The sequence below is a fragment of the Halichondria panicea genome, chromosome 3 (assembly GCF_963675165.1).
Source record: "Halichondria panicea chromosome 3, odHalPani1.1, whole genome shotgun sequence".
NCBI lineage: Eukaryota > Metazoa > Porifera > Demospongiae > Suberitida > Halichondriidae > Halichondria > Halichondria panicea.
The window spans coordinates 1,238,676-1,258,940 of record NC_087379.1 but is presented as its reverse complement, the minus strand read 5'-3'; the positions used below and the strand labels follow the sequence as shown (position 1 = coordinate 1,258,940).

The 20,265-nt window shown below is 40.8% G+C and overlaps 3 protein-coding genes and 1 long non-coding RNA gene across 8 annotated transcripts; 2 read left to right on the top strand and 2 right to left on the bottom strand.

Moving 5' to 3' along the window:
* The first annotated feature begins 196 nt into the window (after positions 1-196).
* Positions 197-3,298, top strand: LOC135333382 (uncharacterized). Of its 3 annotated transcripts, XR_010393844.1 has the most exons (3): positions 558-1,458; positions 1,512-1,554; positions 1,622-3,298. It is a non-coding gene; the product is annotated as an uncharacterized LOC135333382 (long non-coding RNA). The 3 variants fall into 3 exon arrangements; XR_010393843.1 differs by having other exon boundaries at positions 197-1,454; positions 1,512-3,298; XR_010393842.1 differs by having other exon boundaries at positions 197-1,458; positions 1,512-3,298.
* A 1,193-nt stretch (positions 3,299-4,491) lies between these two features.
* Positions 4,492-8,148, bottom strand: LOC135333330 (uncharacterized). Its single transcript, XM_064528300.1, has 6 exons — positions 7,953-8,148; positions 7,514-7,880; positions 7,077-7,329; positions 6,774-6,926; positions 6,346-6,664; positions 4,492-5,783 (listed from the first exon to the last, which is right to left on the bottom strand). The coding sequence occupies exons 2-6, from the start codon at positions 7,813-7,815 to the stop codon at positions 5,677-5,679; spliced, it is 1,134 nt and encodes a 377-aa protein (XP_064384370.1). The 5' UTR covers positions 7,816-7,880; positions 7,953-8,148; the 3' UTR covers positions 4,492-5,676.
* Positions 7,980-10,791, top strand: LOC135333325 (uncharacterized). 3 transcript variants are annotated; one of them, XM_064528294.1, is made up of 9 exons: positions 7,980-8,118; positions 8,166-8,371; positions 8,615-8,688; positions 8,795-9,008; positions 9,071-9,140; positions 9,218-9,383; positions 9,758-9,862; positions 9,911-10,100; positions 10,180-10,791. In XM_064528294.1, the coding sequence occupies exons 2-9, from the start codon at positions 8,253-8,255 to the stop codon at positions 10,649-10,651; spliced, it is 1,410 nt and encodes a 469-aa protein (XP_064384364.1). In that variant the 5' UTR covers positions 7,980-8,118; positions 8,166-8,252; the 3' UTR covers positions 10,652-10,791. The 3 variants fall into 3 exon arrangements, with proteins under 3 accessions (XP_064384364.1, XP_064384365.1, XP_064384363.1); XM_064528295.1 differs by having other exon boundaries at positions 8,786-9,008; positions 9,929-10,100; XM_064528293.1 differs by having other exon boundaries at positions 8,786-9,008.
* Positions 10,792-13,489: 2,698 nt separating this feature from the next.
* LOC135333280 (uncharacterized) lies at positions 13,490-16,980 on the bottom strand. Its single transcript, XM_064528209.1, has 2 exons — positions 15,035-16,980; positions 13,490-14,511 (listed from the first exon to the last, which is right to left on the bottom strand). The coding sequence occupies exons 1-2, from the start codon at positions 16,628-16,630 to the stop codon at positions 13,591-13,593; spliced, it is 2,517 nt and encodes an 838-aa protein (XP_064384279.1). The 5' UTR covers positions 16,631-16,980; the 3' UTR covers positions 13,490-13,590.
* Between the last annotated feature and the right edge of the window lie 3,285 nt (positions 16,981-20,265).

Below are 20,265 nucleotides of genomic sequence, written 5' to 3'. Positions count from 1 at the left end.
TATTTTATCTTATTGAACGATGTGATAAAGAACAGAAAAAGGAGAGCCTGTGTAGAGGCTAGTGCACTGCAGGATATAATGCATGATTTGAGAGCACATGAATTGTGTGTGTTCCGTGGTAAGGGATGACGTAAGTAAAATAACTTATACCCTGAGCTGAGCCATGCCTCGAGACCAGGCCTGTTGATCTTTACGTATACCTCTCAGCTTTTGGAGTGATAGTTATTGCGCGTGTACAGTGTAATCTCGCGGACCCTTGGAGACCCTGGTATATTATAACCTCTGGCTTGCGAGACTATGTACAGTGTATGTTATAATTTTGGCGGGTAATTATTTTTCAAGGGTAGACTCTATAATGAACAGGCACTTTTTGCGGTTGATATTTTCGCGGGTTGGTGCAATTTATGAAATGCACATTGACAAAACATAATTATTAGCACTCGAAGATTATACCCGCCATATACATGTACCATATAGGTAGATATGCATGTATGTGTGTGTGTGTGTGTGTGTGTGTGTGTGTCCACAAAGTTCCTTACACACTGCAAAAACACTTTTGTTATTGTGACACAGTTTGCTACCGGCACAAAATGTTATCTTGACAAAACGTTTGTCAATTTCCTGCAATTATTGTTATGACGACAAATCATAGTTTATTTAACTATTAATATAGTTTATCTAACTATTAATATTTGTTATTATAATGGTAGATTGTTATTTGAACACATGTGTTGTCATTTTGTCGAAGCGTTGTTGATCTCACATTTAGTGGAAGTTACCGTTCATTGTCAAATTAACATTAATGTGTGACAATAACAAATTATAAAGTTACAGCTAGAACTCTACTAAAAGCCGATACGTGCAAGTTTGCATCACTGATTTCAACCTACTCAACCTATACTCGATTATACCCTAGGTCGTAATAAATTGTCTACACTGAAACATCTCAGTTGCCCTGATGCTTATATCTTTGCATGCTCATGTTCAGTTGTGTATGTAGCAATTGGAGACTTGTGACTGGGCATGGTAAGTTACAGTGGCAGTGAAGAAGTCAGGAGCCTCCAGAGTCCTTCAGTGCAGTGCAGTGCAGGCAGCCTTCTCTCTATAGCCTCCTTCACAAGGCCTGGCCTGAAGAGCGGCCTGGGATCGAGCTTCTCTCTAGCCTCTAACTCTAGCTAGTCTCGAGGCCAGGAGAGTTTGGCCTCGAGACTATAATTATAAGCTGGAACTATAGGTGTGGCATGAGGGGGCGTTCAGGAATAACAGGGCGAGGCCTCAAACATACTTAGCACATGGTGCTTGCAGCTGCCAGACTGCAGCTGCTCATGCAGCTTTATACCATCACTGACTGCATGCCTGTACCCCTGGTCCTGGGCTACCATGTTCCATGTACACCAGCTAGGATCTAGGAGTCAAGAGTCACCTGCATCTGCAGCTTGAAAGAAAAGACAATTGCAAGTTAGTCAGTGCTCATTGCTAAACTCAACTTATTGCCCAATACTCTCTTTCAGATTTTCTTAAAGAGTAGATAGTACCACCATCTCAAAGAAAAAAGTTAAGTTCCATTGCATGCTGTTGGCGCATGGCATGTACATGATCCCAAAACTCTCTGAATTCACAGTTTACAAATCACTGCTATACCGTATCGGCGTATAACTCCACCATGTACCAGCTTCAAAGAAAAAGGATTTAAGTTATGTTGCTCATTGCTAAATAAATGTGTTTACGTGTTTCTTCCAGCTGCAGATTTTACCGTACCTCGGCCCCACAATGTGTACCAGCTAGGAGTCTACTTAACCACCTTCATCGACTTCAAAGAAACGACTTGCAAGTTATGTCAGATTCCATAAAACTATATAGCTAGCTAGAGGGCAACTGTCCCTGGCCTGGTTTCGACTTTCATCTGTAGCATACTGATTTACGAGTTTGTGTCTTCATGCACTGGTTTCGACTGGTCAACTTCGTCCATGGGGTGATAGCTAGTATACTGATTTATGAGTTTGTGTGTATGTGTCCTCATGTGTCAGTTACACTGGTTTCGACTGGTCAACTTCGTCCATGGGGTGATAGCTAGCATACTGATTTACGAGTTTGTGTGTATGTGTCCTCACGTGTCAGTTACACTGGGGGTGATAGCTAGCATTGTAATTTACCAGTTTGTGTGTATGTGTCCTCACGTGTCAGTTACACTGGTTTCGACTGGTCAACTTCGTCCATGGGGTGATAGCTAGCATTGTAATTTACCAGTTTGTGTGTATGTGTCCTCATGCGTCAGTTACACTGGTTTTGACTGGTCAACTTCGTCCATGGGGTGATAGCTAGCATTGTAATTTACCAGTTTGTGTGTATGTGTCCTCATGTGTCAGTTACACTGGTTTTGACTGGTCAACTTCGTCCATGGGGTGATAGCTAGCATTGTAATTTACCAGTTTGTGTGTATGTGTCCTCACGTGTCAGTTACACTGGTTTTGACTGGTCAACTTCGTCCATGGGGTGATAGCTAGCATTGTAATTTACCAGTTTGTGTGTATGTGTCCTCATGCGTCAGTTACACTGGTTTCGACTGGTCAACTTCGTCCATGGGGTGATAGCTAGCATACTGATTTACGAGTTTGTGTGTATGTGTCCTCACGTGTCAGTTACACTGGTTTCGACTTCGTCCATGGGGTGATAGCTAGCATACTGATTTACGAGTTTGTGTGTATGTGTCCTCATGTGTCAGTTACACTGGTTTCGACTGGTCAACTTCGTCCATGGGGTGATAGCTAGCATACTGATTTACGAGTTTGTGTGTATGTGTCCTCATGTGTCAGTTACACTGGTTTCGACTGGTCAACTTCGTCCATGGGGTGATAGCTAGCATACTGATTTACGAGTTTGTGTGTATGTGTCCTCATGCGTCAGTTACACTGGTTTCGACTGGTCAACTTCGTCCATGGGGTGATAGCTATAGCATACTGATTTACGAGTTTGTGTGTATATGTGTCCTCACGTGTCAGTTACACTGGTCAACTTCGTCCATGGGGGTGATAGCTTATACTATTTACATTTTGCACTACATATGTGTTGGTAACTATAGTGACTTCAATCTTTTGTTCTGTAGGGGCGAAAATGATCTGAGGGATGTAGCGTTCATGAAACCAAACGAAACGCCTGCAGTTCACTGTACTGGAATTTCAAGAAATGCTAAGTGATGAACACTAAAAACAATTTACTGACAGAAGAAATTATTGTGCTGCATGTCATGTGATCCAGTGATCTTATTCTATCATAAACTCATTGTTCTAATACCGTTTGACCTTCTGCATGTGCGTACGTGCGCGAGAAAACAACTAATTAAATGACAAAGGTATAGTGTTAATTTAACAAAGAAATTCACTTTATAGCAGTGTTAATTCAGCATTCAATTTGCTATTTTGACATAGAAGTACAATAAATTGGTGAAATTCAGATGACATAATACTTTGTTGTTTTGACATAATTTCTTTGCTTGAATGACAAAACATTGTAGGTTGTTTTACCTTTGTCATTCTAACAAATATTATTCTGTCATGTGAGATTCATCACCGGGACAAACTTTTGTTTGTTAAATTAACAAAAGTGTTTTTGCAGTGCATCAAGGTAAATTCCTTACAAATGGCAGACTGTAAGTTGAGTGCATGCGGTTATATGGGTTGCATGTATATGTGCATTCTTTACGTAGAGATAAATTCCTTACACATGCAGCGTCTGTTGTGTATACATGCATGTATATACATGTCCTAAAAGTTCCTTACATGAGTATAAATTCCTTACAATGTGTGCCAATCACACATACATGCATGCATGCATGTGGGTGTGCATGTGTACATAATTATGTATATATTTATATATAATGTCCCTGACAGTTCCTTACATAAGGAGAAATTGCTTACAAATATATTAATTATAGTTGCAATTTCGTTGTATATGCATGCATATGCATGCATGCATGTGTATGTCCTGAAAGTTTCTTACAATAAGGAGAAATTCCTTACAAGTATTGTGTATCACATGTGCATGCATGTATGCATGGGTGTGCATCACATGTGTATGCCTGAAAGTTCCTTACATAAGGAGAAATTCCTTACAAATAAATTATGGTGTCCAATTTTATTGTGTATCACATGTGGGTGTGCATCACATGTGTGTATGCCTGAAAGTTCCTTACATAAGGAGAAATTCCTTACAAATAAATTATGGTGTCCAATTTTATTGTGTATCACATGTGGGTGTGCATCACATGTGTGTATGCCTGAAAGTTCCTTACATAAGGAGAAATTCCTTACAATTAAATTATGGTGTCCAATTTTATTGTGTATCACATGTGGGTGTGCATCACATGTGTGTATGCCTGAAAGTTCCTTACATAAGGAGAAATTCCTTACAAATAAAATATTAGTGTCCGCATTGTGTATAATTATACATGCATGTGCATGGGTGTGCATGCATCACATGTGTGTATATGTTCTGAAAGTTCCTTACATAAAGAGAAATTCCTTACAATGGTTTAATTGGATGCAGGAGCGCAAAGAAGATATTATACAGCTGTTCAACTGACTGACATGCATGCACTAAGAAGAGAATTTTACTGGTATACTTATACGTTATGTGCATGCATGTGTATATATATGCATGCATGTATAAATTATACTAACCCTAACCCTCACCCTATATACATGTTATTTATTGATACACGACGATAAAATTATATTTTATTAGCACTACATGTATATAATAATACACTGACTTTGCTATTATTCATTACGATCAATCGATAATCGCATGAATAAAGAATATATAATTATGATGTGATTAAATGATTTACTGCCAGAAAAAAGAGTTGAAATCAACATAATGCATGCACATGCGCATGCTGAAACGCAAAACAGATTATATATAATTATATATAGTCAGTCGTATTTCGAATTATTAAGTTTCATTAGTCAATGCTTGAAAGAACATTTCCATTTCCTTTTGAGTACGTACCCTTTTATACATTTCTTATGAAACCACCTTGGACAAAAGTCACACCCCACCCACTTGGCTTCTTGACCATCTATAAATGGTTCTTTACATACATGGCACCTCGACTCGTCAATCTTAGTGCGTTTTCTTTTTGACTTGGGCTGGTGATCATCCTCCAAGGCTGTAATTGTTAAACACCCTTGAAGTTTGTTTGCAGCTTGTACCAAGGGATCTGTAGGTGGTCGTACACGCTTCCTTCTTGCTGACCGTTTTGCTCTGGTTTGCTTCACAATGAGTTTGGACTGGGTGTCAGAATCTAGAGTATCCTCTACCCGGAGAGGATTCGTTTGATCAACAATGAGTTTGGTGGACTGGGCGTCAGAATCTAGAGGACTCGTTTGCTTAACAACAATGAGTTTGGACTGGGCGTCAGAATCTAGAGTATCCTTTACCCGGAGAGGACTCGTTTGCTCAACAATGAGTTTGGACTGGGCGTCAGAATCTAGAGTATCCTTTACCCGGAGAGGACTCGTTTGCTCAACAATGAGTTTGGACTGGGCGTCAGAATCTAGAGTATCCTTTACCCGGAGAGGACTCGTTTGCTCAACAATGAGTTTGGACTGGACGTCAGAATCTAGAGTATCTTCTACCCGGAGAGAACTTGCTTGCTCATCATTAATGGTGAATGAGTTACCTGCTTCTGGTCGGCGAGGCGTATGATGGTGTACGTCCTGTTTGCGAATAATATGTGCAGGAGTGTCGGGTGGAGTAAGGACGACAGAGTCCAACTCTTGGTTCTGTATATGGAGACACATTTTTTGATTACATATAATGCTTATACATGAGTCATTTTAAAATTAAAAAAGACGCACATGCATGCATAAACATTCACCCCTTGCGTTAAGCTTCATCGCACAGCGGCAAAACAACTTTTACCGTAATTACATATAATTATAATCTTGAATCTATATACAGCATATGCAACGACAGTGTTTTTGTCGCCTTCTACAACTTTCAACTAAGTAGTAACTCATTAGCAGTTCAAGCAGTCCATGAAAGTGTATATAGCTCGCTCACACGCTGCACACATGCAAAGTGTGTATTGTTATACTTAAGTCACCACTGATTGTCATTTTATTATCTATATTTGTACAATACATATCTCGTGCACGTCAGGTGACAGTGTCAGCCACATGTTATAATTATAAAAAGTGCATGAAGTGAATACAAATCTAAATAGCAAGCCGGTACGTAGACAGCTATACTATAATTATGGAGATCTATTTAGGCCATTACACAGGGTAATAATAATGCTAATGCATAATTATAGATCTGCATCATGCATGTATTATAATTTACCTTCTACTTTGGCCTCCACGATGTCAAAAAATTCCTGGGGTACATCTGAATGGGGAGCGATCATGCAGGAATGGCCTACACCATTCTCTCGTGTGATTTTTGTTCCTTCATTCTTCTCGGCCAGAAAATACTGGGTGGCAGTTGTCTTCACATTCGCACGTCTCCTAAGCTTTTTCCTAATCCCACTTTCCTCTTCGTGCGGTATTTCCTTAAGGTCTAAGCCTTTCAAGAATTGCTTGAGTAGTACGGCAACTCCAATTTGCTTTCTTCGTTCGTCACCAATAAAATAAGAGCATTTGGGGTTGATCACTCTCAGAATCTATCAAATGTGTTTTTTCAATATGATAAATATAATAATAATTATACGTATACTGCGGCATAAAAGTTCACGGTCATGAATTGACGTCATGCATGCATGATTATAATACCTCAGAAATGGAAGAAGCTCTGGCATATGCCACCAAGTAATTTCCAAGGTTACTGGTGACTGAACTCTGAAATTTCTTTATTCCCGGCACAAGTATATCGTCAAACCAAGAAATCAGACTATCTCCATCAACTATGTAACTCATCCCGGATATCTGCGCATACATGAATGCATGTGTAAAGTGTATATATCATGCTGCATGCATGTATATAATTATATAGCAAAAAGTAGAAGTGCATGATTTTGCAGCGCATGCATATACAGGCAATCATGATTATGGGCTGATTCCAAAAATGAAACAAACCTCCAGAGCAGAAGCCAGAAGAAGACTGTATTCAATCACTGCTCTGGAGTCAAGGTTGGGTAACATCTCCTTAATGTGTGCTTGAATATTCTTGAGCTTTGTGGGCTGCATACAAGCCACATTGTACCCAATCCTCACAACGGCTGGTCCGGCTGCTGGTGCCAATGAGAAAATCTCATTTATTGCCTCTGTCGACTGGAGATTGTACTCAAGGTGATGAGGAAACATTACAATTCTTCCTCTGCATACCACCCTATATAGAGTGTGGGAGAGCACGGGTGTAGCAACTTAAGGCAATAATTATTATAGGAAGGCTCTGCATAGCAAGGCGCGCTGACTACATAATTATAGCCATGCAATAGTTAGCTTTTATTAAATGCCGATTAGCAACTACGTACGTAAACTGTATAATACTATAGGTTTATAAGATTATATACCTCTTGTCCATTGAAGCTAGAGCATCCAAAATGTGCACATTGGCTGTTACTAGAGGAGACACACGACAAGAGCCACTTGACAGTGCATTACCAGTTGTATTACCACCAAAGACTGTCAGCAGGATCTTCATAACTTGCTCTGCCGTGTCAGGGTCGTCAAAACACCACGGCATACCACCATGAAGCAACTTCCGTAAGAGAGCATCACTGATGGAAGAGAAACGAGCATGTCTGACTCCTAGTGCAGCTAGACAGAGCTCCACACTCTTGGTTTTACCACGGTTTACTTCTCCCACAACCATTGTGACACCAAAACTCCCGTAAGTTGCTTGTAGCTTCTCATAAAACAACGAGGAAGCCACAGAGCCTATAAAAAAGGTAATGGATGACATGCAGTCACATGCGTGCAGTTATAGGATGGACATTAATATTAACTAACCTAACACAAAGACAGCAGAGTAGAAATTGCTCTGAGTCAGCTCACGCAGGCCACCTAACAGTACATCCAATGGCCTATCAGGAGTAGGGATGGTAGGGAGTGTCTTGTAAAACTGTACCCCGCTTGGAACTACTCCTTCTTTCTTGATTACACTCTCGACCCATACGTAAGTGCATTCTCGAAGTGGTATGATCTCACCGTCCTCTTCTCCAGGTCACCCTTTACACATTATCTGGTGTGAAGAAATTGCCGAAAGTCACTCTTAGGTGTCAGCCATGTGGTTTGACTTATAACTATGCGATGTGGGGGAGAAAACAAACCTCTGGCTTTCAATACTATCAGAGCCAGCAAAATTTAATTGAAGTTTATGACACCGTTTTCTTCACTCGGCCTCTCCTAGAATTTCAGTGCTCCCTTGCGTAAGTACATTATGTATAATGCACTGTATATATAATTATATATAGCGCGGAATTTTGGGTTGACTGCTTACCGGAATCACTCCCATGCAGGTTACGCTTTCTATCTTTGCACCTAACTGCTATAATTATTATACCTCAAAAACAGTGAAAATTAAGCCCCTCGGCTATAATTATGTATATGGTATTATTATATTATAACAGTCATTGCAATCATTTGCTCCTATCAAGTTTATCACTCCGCAGGAACCACTCATGGGTTTCCTTCCAGGGTTTTAGTGAAACATACAATGACACTCATTCTCTCAACAAGGACCAAGGTTTTATGCTATAATTATAATTATATTAATATATATATAAATTCAATTATATACACATGGCTTGCATCCGCATTAATTTTACTTCTTGTTAATTCAGCCATGACAGAAAAGATTGCAGCAGATGCATTCTACAATGGAGAGATTGAGAATGAAATTAGGTTTCTTGTACTAGCAACCAATCCTACTTTTTCCCTAAGTCATTTCACCTTCAAACGAGACAGTGACAGAGAGGAAACAATGGAAATGATTGAAACAATTCGCTCATGCAGTATATACCCTCACTGTGAAACTGACTGCACTGCTGTTTGCAAGAAAAGAGGAAAGTTTTTCTACTCATAATAATAATAATATATATACATTGCTATTATCATTATAATATAGGTTGTGGCACTCTGTGGGTTACTGACGGGATTTGGAAACTTGTTTTTCCACATTGCATGCACAGACTGAAGGTAAATGCACAAAAATTATCATCCAAGTCCTGCAACATATATACATTCAGTATTATTATTATTGTCATCGTTCACAGTATGTTGTGGACCGAATTCCATCAATATCTATGCCAGATGTGTGCACCTATCCGCCGGTGCCTGGAAAAGCTTTTTGTCAGGATCACTGCCAGTATTTGGAGTCACAGGTACCACCAGTACCAACAGATCTCAGGAGTTTTTTGAAGCACTGCAAAGTTCAAAATGGTGAAATAATTACAATAATTATACACCATTATACTGAATAGTCGTATGCATGATGTGCTACAAAATAATATTACTGCATGTATATATACACTGGAACTTGTATACTATAATTATTAATCCCGTATCACATCCAGTCCAGTAATATTGCTGATATACTTTGTTGAGTATATAATTATAATTGCTATGTGAACTTTATCCTCAGTCTGAGAGAAAGCAGCTGGTTAATTCAGCATGCTGCCAATAACTGTATTCGAATAACGGCGGCAGCTGAACATTTTTTAGAGATAATCTTAAAAGATTGTTACTTAAGCTATATATTAGCACTCTTTAACCATGCATGCATGTACTCACTAATTATGTGCACCCTGATATAGGAGATGATGTTTCGGTTAACTTTGATGAAGAGAAAACAATAGACACGGTTCTACAAAACACTACTTCTGAAATTGAAATAGGAAAATCTGCAGCTATTTCTCAAGGTATATAATATTTAATGTATAGTGTGCGCATAATTATACTATAATCAGGAACCCATGATCTACTAGCAACAAACCCATCACTGTTGTCAAAGAGCCTTCATGTTGCCAAACCGATGACAGAGTCTACAGAATGTCGCAAAATTACTGGAAAAGCAAAACGTCTCCGGAGGTGGTCGAGGGGACACCAATTTGTTGTGAGAGCAGGAGGCCATATAGAAGCTTGGCAACCATTATACAAGTGAGAACACGCATGCAGTATAATGTACTGCACACATAATTATGTGGATGCGTTATTTTATATAATATTATACGTGCAGGTCGGAATCACCAATGCAAGTTTTTTTCATCCTAATCAAGTGGCTTCAAACGTTGAGTCAACAGCCAAACTACCAATTTCTGCCAACTGCTATGTACCTAGCGTATGACAACATGTGCAATGTGAATAGACTGAAGGTTGCAAGAGCAGCCTTACCATTACCGCCCCCAATGGACAAGGCATGGCTCAATATCGAGAAGATAATTGACACGTTCCACCTTCCCAATCATGTAAACCCTGAATGCCATACGCTATATTCTCCTCAAAGGCTCAAAGAAAAGTGCCCTGACGCAAACACACAGGCTGGCGAGCAGACGTTTGTCTGGCTTGGTAGATTTAAGCATATTCTGTGTGCAATGAATAAGCAGCACCATCTATTTTACCTGCACAGAATGGTTCGAAGGAGGAATGCATACACAGTGAAATGCTATAAAGCTGGAAAAAAACCCATTCTGCCAAGATCCAAACTCTAATTGACTCATTCTCCTGCTGAAATGCTATACTTGCATGCATACCTATGTATTCCCTTTAACAATCTCTATAGTTCCGTGTAGCAATCATGCAAATGTTCATGCAATGTTTGATGATCAGTGATTCGCTGGTCACTAGTCAATTGGAAGGGATGTTGCCACAATGGAACGAGCTCCTCTGATGGCTTGAGTGAAAATGAGAGGCAGAATCTTAGCCATCTCTGCCAATTCATTGCCGAGATGTAGGATTGCCCCATTTGTGTACAAATATTATTTGTCGATGTTGCAGCAGGGCCAAGGACATCACGAGTGGGGTGAAGGATTTTGTGGATTGGACTTTCATACATTCTGCTCAATAGCCCATCCGCAGCGATGTTTTGGAGGACTCCTTATGTGACGTTTGCATGTGGTCCCAGGAGGTGTTCTCCGGAGATTGGCTGTAGGTGTGGTTCTGATAGGACGTTACATTTCTGATCTCATTGTGAAGTATATAACAATGGGAAACTTCCCTTGGGGCGTGTTGACCATCTATGGTTTGACGACGGTTTGATAGAGAACTCAGTGTTAAATGAGAAGTGCGAGAGTCGGGCCGGCCGGGTAGGTACGTTGAAACCAAATTCTGACACGGGGAGAGCAGTCGGTTTGATAGAGAACTCAGTGTTAACTGAGAAGTGCGAGAGTCGGGCCGGCAGGGTAGGTACGTTGAAACCGAATTTTGACACAGGGAGAGCAGTCAGGCAGCTTGAGGCACCTTTCTCCTAGGCTGAGTGTTTGTTTTGGGCTGGTATAGTCATTAGTGTGTACGTACCTAGCTCCAGTTTGTGTGTAATGAAAATTTTCTAACAACTGGCCTTACCTAAACAGACCACACCCTTAAGCCATCTCAAATCAAGAGTAGAGAGGGATTGGAAACGGAAGTACCCTCGAAGTACCATCCGTGTATCTCCGCGGTTTAATCGAGGCTTACTTTAACACGAGAATCACCTTCACACTTTTTAGTAAGTTGCCCTGCTCTCTCAATGCGCAGACTTGCTCTCCTGCAGGATGCCCCATCCTGCATCAGTGTTCACCTCCCCCACGACCCAAGGGCACTACATGACACCCTCTACAATCTCCTGCAAGGCCTTGTCTGGCTGAAAGCTGCCCATGCGCAAGAGTGGCTCTTGCTCTTCATCAAAGATCTAAGGCAAACCCGCGCTGATCTCCTTCTCACAAGCACATTGGTTTAAAGCTCCCTCTTACTGCGTGTTATAATAATACCCATTTTCAATATTCTTTTTCGTCTGCCCAATGGGCTACTCTTCATTATTTGGAGGCTACAAAGAAGAAGAAGAAGAAGAAGAAGGGCTAAACATGAATAATTCATGAGAATTGTTTTGCTCTCTGTAAGAAGTCCACGAGTAGTTCTGCTAAACATAAACTTTCATCTCATACTCGAGGCCATTTGGGACACAGGAGACTATTTAGTTACACAGCCTTAGCTATATCATAGGTTCTATAGGAACACAAGCATGAAAAGCGCTCTGTGTACCTCTAGCTACTTCACGACAATCGAGATTATATTTTCTTCATTTCCAATTGATACCTATACTATCAAGGGGCATGTGATTCAGTAATGGGGGTAGCTCTGAGATGTAATGCATTGGACACGATAAGTTTCCCGGGCTTTTGCGGGAGTTATGAAGAGATACACGGATGGTCCCAGAGCCACTAGGCCACTCCAAATGAGACTGTAGTTTCCCATCAGAGACTCCAGTAAATTATAAGCGGATGTGAGCAGTATTATCATTATTCATTACTATGAATATAATTATAAATTTGTCCGTCATTAATTAATTAGCCACAAAAATTCAGCCAACCATGTGCTTAGAGGCAACAAAAAACAAGAAAAAAATAAATTTCAATATTTGATTGATAATTAGAGAAATAATGGCCATAATGACTATCAATGAGGTAGCTAAAGCAGGAAGCGCGAGTTGGACGGGAAACTACAGTCTCATTTGGAGTGGCCCTACGTAGACTACATTGTAAAACATCACGTGAATCACTTCCGTTTCCAATCCCTCTCTACTCTATCTATGGTTCCACGTGCTATTTCAGCTCCACCCACAGTGCCACGCCCCATACATGGGCGATTATTTAAGATGGGCGTTTATTGACAAAGACAGAGCTTTTACCCTGGGCGTTTAAATGAGATGGGCGTTTAAACGAGGAGGGCTTTTAATCAAGTAAATATGGTACACCATAGTACGTATAGGGGAGGGTCACAGAACAGTGCAACCTCAACACTAGGCCATACTAGCATCAGTAGTGAGCCTGTAGCTAAGCTCTAGTAAGGACCAAGGGGTACAAGAACACATGCAAGAAAAACAACAACAATACCACCATGAATACCAACTCATAAACTATACTAACATCACTAGTAAGCCTCTTAGCTAGGCTCTAGTAGGGACCATGCAAGGGGGTACAAGAACATGCAACAAAAACAACAACAATACTGATTCATAAACTATAGACTCTAGCTGGGTCATCTAGCCATTGGAAAAATTATGTACTCTAGCCACAGTGTCTATGGAGGTTACACCATCTCAACTAGTGCCAGCAGGCTGAGTGTGGAGACGACCAATGGTGAGACCAGGTTGAAAGATTTCATGTTGATAGGTTTCAGTTCTGAGCAGCCCCTCCCCTTCAAATGTGTCCACCCACGCATTGCTAATCGTTAATCTGTTAGCCACTTAATTACAGGCACACAAGAAAGTACTGATAGTAGAGTAGATCTACTATCTATGATTGTATCATCCCAAGAAAAAATTTTTAATTAATTTTGTTGATCACATCTCACATTAAATATTTATGAATATCTACTACTCAGCACAGAGACACAACAGTTGTATTGTTTACTCAAGCCATTATACTTTTATAAGACACAGAAACTCAAGTGTTTATCTCATAACGTTTTTGAGCGAAAGTTTAAAAACAGTTGATTTGTACGCAGTGTTTTCGTCTTCTCCTCCGATCATAAGGCACTGTGTTGGAGGCAGTGACACAGTGGCAGTGCCTGCTATAGGAGATGGTAGATCACCAACGTAGAGCCAGGAGTCCATCGAGGATGAGTAGGCGTAGATCCTTTGAGTGGCTTCACCACTATCAACTCCACTAACAGCAAAAAGGGTGTCGGATATCGTTACAGGGGAGGGCACGTAAAACGGTGTGCTGGATATTGTATTCCAGACAGAGTCGGCTTTGTTGGTACTCCCATCATCCTGTCGGTCTGCTGAGATGAGCTTGTCGACTTGAGCAGCTAGCACCTTATTTAGATTAATCCCGTCAGATCCCCCCATTAGGTACACTGTGTTGTTGTAGACAATTCCTCTTTGGTCTTCACAAGCATACGGTAGTCTGTTTGTCTCGCTCCACTGGGAGGTGCTGATGTTGTAGATCTCAACATTATCAGTGTAGTCACCACAGCCCAACCGACCTCCTGCTACGACCAGATGTGTTGGGAGACTAACGATTGCTGGCCACTCCCTCGCTGTGGGCATGGGTGGGATCGTCTGTTTCCAGTTCTTTCTTTTGTTAAATACATGTACCACGTTGGATGCAGATCCGGATGAATCCACACCGCTAACTACTACCAGTTCACCTTTGACCTCCCCTAGACCAAAAAATTTTACAGGAAGTCTGGGCAGAGTTGACCAAACGTCTTGTGGCGGATCGTAACAGTGGACACAGTACGTGTCATCATCGTCATAACAGTCTCCTCCACCATAGCAGACCTTGCCATTGATGGTTATCGCTCGCCCACCTATCATCTTCACTGGAGCCTCAGAGCACTGACTGTAGGACAACTGAACCTGTAGGGACTGGAGAATACAGAGAGTCAATAACTTGTATTGCATGCAATTGAGGACAAGTAGCATACAAATGACATATAGCTGAATATCCTGACAGTAGTCCAATTTCTGACGCTAATACTAAGTAGCTACATGTACTGAAAAGCCACATAGCCTCGATTAATATAACGCAAAAAGTTATTCGAATATAATTATAGGCACCAAAAAAACTTTTGCGGAAAAAGACTTGGAACTTCCATTAGGGTGACGATACATAGTTATAAAAAAAGAAGGTAGATTTGTGCACTTATAGAGTGGTAACCCTAATCTCCTATCAATGTAAACGTCAAATGACAAACATTATTATTAAATTATAATTATCACCTCGATTATGCATTATTATACAGAACAACTTTCATTCTAATCTAGACATCACCCCAACACTTAATTGGAACACTAGTACTATACTATTAGATTGGCGATATAATAAGAAAATAAGACGGTATCATATTTTAGATGTGTGCACTTAGTGGTACAGTGTTGATGAGCTCACCTGTGGTTTGCTGGTCAGGTAGTCTCTAGTTTTGGTGAGTTGGTTGTTTAAACTCTGAATGGTGGTTTTATTCTTCTGAAGGGAAGTGTCCTTGGAGGCAAGCATCGAATCTCTGTGAGCGATAGTCGAATCTTTGTCAGCGATAGTCAAATCTTTATGAGCAATAGTCGAATCTTTGTCAGCGATAATAGAGTTTTTGTCTACTAGCTCCTGTTCCACTTGTGCAGTGAGATTGGTGACATCTGTTTCCAGTTGAGCTATTTTCGTAGCTTTAGATACAAGCTCGTTATGAGTGTAGTTGACGTTGGCAATTTGTTGCTCCACCTCTTCAGTGAGTTGCTTACATCGAGTTTCTAACCTAGCGATGGTAGTATCTTTAGAGGTCACTAGTGCATCTTTTGTGGCAGCCAATGATTCTTTGAGCTCCAATTCAACTCTGAGATCCTCTATCTCTACACTATGTTCAGTTACATGGTTGTCATTACCCATTTTGAGCTGATTAATTTCCACAGAGTGCACCAACTGGATACGCTCGACAGTGTTTTCAATTTCTTCATTTTGTCGTCTTTTCTCCTCCGCCAGTGCCTCGTTCTCTCCTGCTTTCTCCTGGATTGCCGAGTCCTTCCTCACAACCTCCTCCTCAAGCTCTCTCTTCTCTGTCAGTAGGGCACTCACTCGCTGGAGCATCTCCACTCTGTTCTCAAAGGAGGGAGGGTATTCAATTACCACACCCACCATCCGACCCACTATCTCCACTGCTCTAGGTCTTTGCTGAGAGTTGTTGCTGAGACAGCGCATGATGAGATCCATCAGAGGGTGGTCTGGGGGAATCTTTCGAAAAAACTCTTCACGTCGTTCAGCTTCCGTCACTGGTATCAGACCATTGGGATTAGCAGGATCGATTCTGGTGGGGCCGATACTTGGTAGTGGCCACTCTGCTGTGAAGGTGTGAATCATCATGATCCCAAAGGAGAACACATCCACACTGGTGTCATAGTGGGGGTTGGCAACCATCACTTCGGGGGGCATGTACGCTGGGGTACCAGGGGTCTCCGTCATTCGACTCACTTGAAGGGGGGTCAGGTTCAATATTCGAGCAACCCCAAGATCAGATATCTTTGCCGTCATGTTGGTGGACAAGAGGACATTGTTGGCTGAGAGATCTCTGTGCACAATGATTGGTGTTTGGCCATGGAGGTAGACCAGGCCCAGTGAGACGTCATGGAGGATGGAGAAGTTGATCTCATCGGGGAGAATACCGTAGCGTTCGAGACAGCTGGTCAAGTTGGTAGGGAGGAACTCCATGACTAGGATGGGGAACTGAGAGCCTTCCTCAAAACAGACTCCCAGAAACTGTACAATGTTGGGGTGCCTAGTTTGACTGAGCAGGCGACACTCCTCCAGATACCTTCGTGCTGCATGCCCGATTCCAGTCTCGTAGAGAACTCGGTAAAGCTTCTTGCCGGCACATTTCAGTCCTCGATACTCTAGCTCCATGACAACAGCGTAGGAACCATGTCCAAACTCATTCTCAGTGATGCGAATTTGTCTCAGAGTGAACTGCTCGAAAGCTTGTGGATTTACAGCCATTGTCATTCGTTACTTTGTTTAGTTGGGGAAAGAATAAATTATTGTAGATGATGTACATACATCTACACGAGCACTCTCTGAGAATTACAAAACCACTTTTGTTACCAGAGAAGATTCTAGAGCATTTGACTTACTCAGTATACAGTACAGGACCAAGACTATACAGAAGATAATTATAATAGCTTTAAACTTAAACTGATCTGGATAATTACAAGCCTCTCCTGTGAATACATCAGACACAGAATGACAAACATTGAGTACAAAACAATTAACAATGAATCCACATATGCACTCACTACATACATCTCTATAAGGTAAATGCTTGTATTACAAATAAGTCACGTATATAATATGATATTATCCTATGGATACTGAAGATTATCACGAGTCTGTGCCAGTAACTGCACGAGTGCCTGCAAGGCACGAGTGACAGTTACTAGGCACGGACGAGTGATAATCATCAGTATCCATGGGATAATGCATTTATTGCTTGGCAACCAAAATGCAGGTTGAATCTGCGCATGCGCAACATGCGGTTGCTTTATCAACCAGAAGAATGCGTAGCAACACTCCCAGTTGAAGACTAGTTTAAGAGAAAGAAAACAGCTAGAAAGACAAAGAAATAAGACTCTAGAACACCAAGAGAGCTTGCAGAAGGCTACTTAAAGATTTTGTAGAGAACAGACAAGAAAAACGTTGACAACCAGCAACCCGTTTTGAAAATGGATAGTTCTGAAGGATAAACAGCATGTGCTTGCTTTCTATCATGCTCCAGTGGCTCCAGTGTATCAGAAGAGGAAACATGCACCGCTATAACTGAAGAAAAGTGTGACAACCGTTTTTGAAGCCAAAACGACTTTATACAAGCCTGAACAGGCTTATATGGTGGTGCAGTACACTTCTACATGTGCAATACTCCGCTCAAAGCACCCACTCCCAACACTGATGCCTGTTTGATGCATTAAATATGAATACTGACAACCTCCTGACCCTCAGCTTCACTGCAAAAAGAGCACAGAAGTGATACAGAGCATCAGAAAACAAGAAAAGAGACTGATAAACATTGCAATGCATGATTATAAGTGTGTAAACTATGTTTTTCTTGTTCTCTCACTGCTGAAAACGTTTTATTCCAAATAAGAATCACTTCCTAGTGTGCAATAACAAGTGTGCAATAATACTTCCGGGTGTGCAATATGGAAAAATATCTGCACAGTCGGTGATGAGTCGCTTCCTGTGCAATTTGAATGTAAAACGCTGATGTCAGCACTTATTAAAAAGCAATAATAATAATTGTACTTATATTTCTCAGGAGACAATTGCTAATTATAATTATGGCCTTAAGTTAACTATGAAATCACAATACACACACAGCACCTGTGGAGAGCAGCACTGCCCTCTGTAGGGGAATGTGTGATTGCTTCTTCACACTGCCCTCGAAGTTGTTGACTGTCTTAGCTCTGGCTCTAGCAGCAGCAGGAGAGGAGATGTCCTTGGCATGTGTGGTGTGACGAGGGATGGTGTGGTTGTGAGGAGAGGAGGCGTCCTTGGTGAGGATGTGTGTGGGGCCATGTGTGGTGCATCTGTATGCTGCAATGTCCGAGCATAGATAGAGTAGTCTATCTATGGTCCGAGTGGTTAGATCTAGAGGCAACTAGAGTCAGTGAGGCAGTGAGGTTAAAACTGTGTGTATAGGGTAGAGAGTGCATGGGGTAGAGGATGGAGTGGTGGAAAGATTTTGAGACACTGATCAAATAGACTCAGATCGAGAGCATCCCAACACTGCCTGTTGTTGGTAGGTCACACTCACATTACTAACTGACACAGTCTGCCCACACACAGTCACAGGGAGGGTGGTAGGTCCTGGAAAATTATGCTCTTTTTTCTGCCTATTATGATTTCGAGCAGTGACCCAAATTCAACCTATCATGCTTCTCGAAAGAACCCATTATGCCCCATATTGACACCATGAATAAATCTTTTTTCAGCAGTAGATCTAGTAACAAAAAATTATCTCTTGCGAGATTCAACATAATCCCCCAAATTATGCCAGCATAATTTTCCAGGGCCTAGAGGAATACCAGCCCCACGCATGTACAGTAGGCCATAATTATATACTAACACCAGTAGTGCACCTCTACCTATAGCCTCTAGCTATAGCCTATAGCTAAAGGTGCACTATTATACTGGTGTTAGTATATTTGAGTATACTTTGCCAGTGCATGGTCATTACTATAGCCTATAGTATAGTATATAGGCTCTAGTAATGACCACTGGCAAAGGGGGAATACAAGAACATGCAAGCAGCAAGAAAATTAGCTGATCAGTGGCTTCATTCTATATCTAGCCATTGGCATTGAGTTAGAGTACACAATTTCAGAACAAACTCATGCCAATGGCTATAGATATAGAGTCTCTATAGTAGATCTATAGCTAAAGTATTTATTATTATTATGTGAACTTTACAGCTATGCACAAAAGAAATTAAGTGAAAAGATTGGGTGAGAAGGAAATAGCTGACAGACTTACTCCAACATTGGAGCAGCTGATGTAAATTATATAATCTATAGAGTGATAAGAATAGTTAACAGAGGAGCCTATATAGATGACATTTAGAGCCATATGAACCATATGAAAGGAACATAAGTTATTTGTGTCAAAGTTTTCTAGAAAATCTGACACTAAAAAGTCCAGAGTCTTTTTCTTGATTGTTCTAGAGATGAATCTAGATTTATTAAATTTGACGGCAATTTATTCCATACTTTTGCAATTCTAATAAAGTAGAAGTGTCTTGAATAGTTATTTCTAGCAAATTTAATTTGAAGGGAATGGCCTGAGCAGCCTGCCCTGGTTTTGGATGAAGTGAAAGATACTAGTTCTCTTATATCATCCGACTGCTGCTGCATACATTTCACAATAAACATGATATCTTGCAGTTCAAACCATCTCATGAGGGGCAATAACTTTAATTTGCAGAGTCTTGCTTTGTAGTCTGATACATAATCATTAAGGATATATTTGGTGGCTCTGCGTTGCACTTTTTCTAGTGACTTGATATCCTTTATTAATTTAGGTCTCCACAACTGCGAGCAATAATTATGTTAAGTGAGTTCTGACAAGAGACAGATATAATTGTTTCTTTAAATTAGTTGAATAGTTTGTTGGAATGATTCTTCTAATAAGATTGAGTGACATGTAAGCCTTTCCACATATTTTACTATGCTGTTGAGACCATGAGAGATCTTGCGTAACTGTTATCCCTAAGTCACGATAAGAATTGACTTGTTCTATGGTGTTATCCTGAACAGAGTAATGACTAGTTTCTTCAGTTTGCTTCAACGATAGTCTAATAGTTTTGCATTTGGACACATTGAGTCCGATATTCCACTTTTCACACCATAAACTCAAAGCATTCAAATCATCTTGCATAAGAATTTCGTCCCTTGTATATCTCTAAAGGATTTCAACAGTTTCGTATCATCAGCGAACAAGAAACACTTAGAATTCTGGATACAGTCAGGTAAGTCATTGATGTATACTAGGAATAGTATAGGACCTAAGATACTGCCTTGTGGTACTCCAGACTTTACAGGTAACATAGTTGAGCTTTTATTTTCCATTGTTACATAATGAACTCTCTG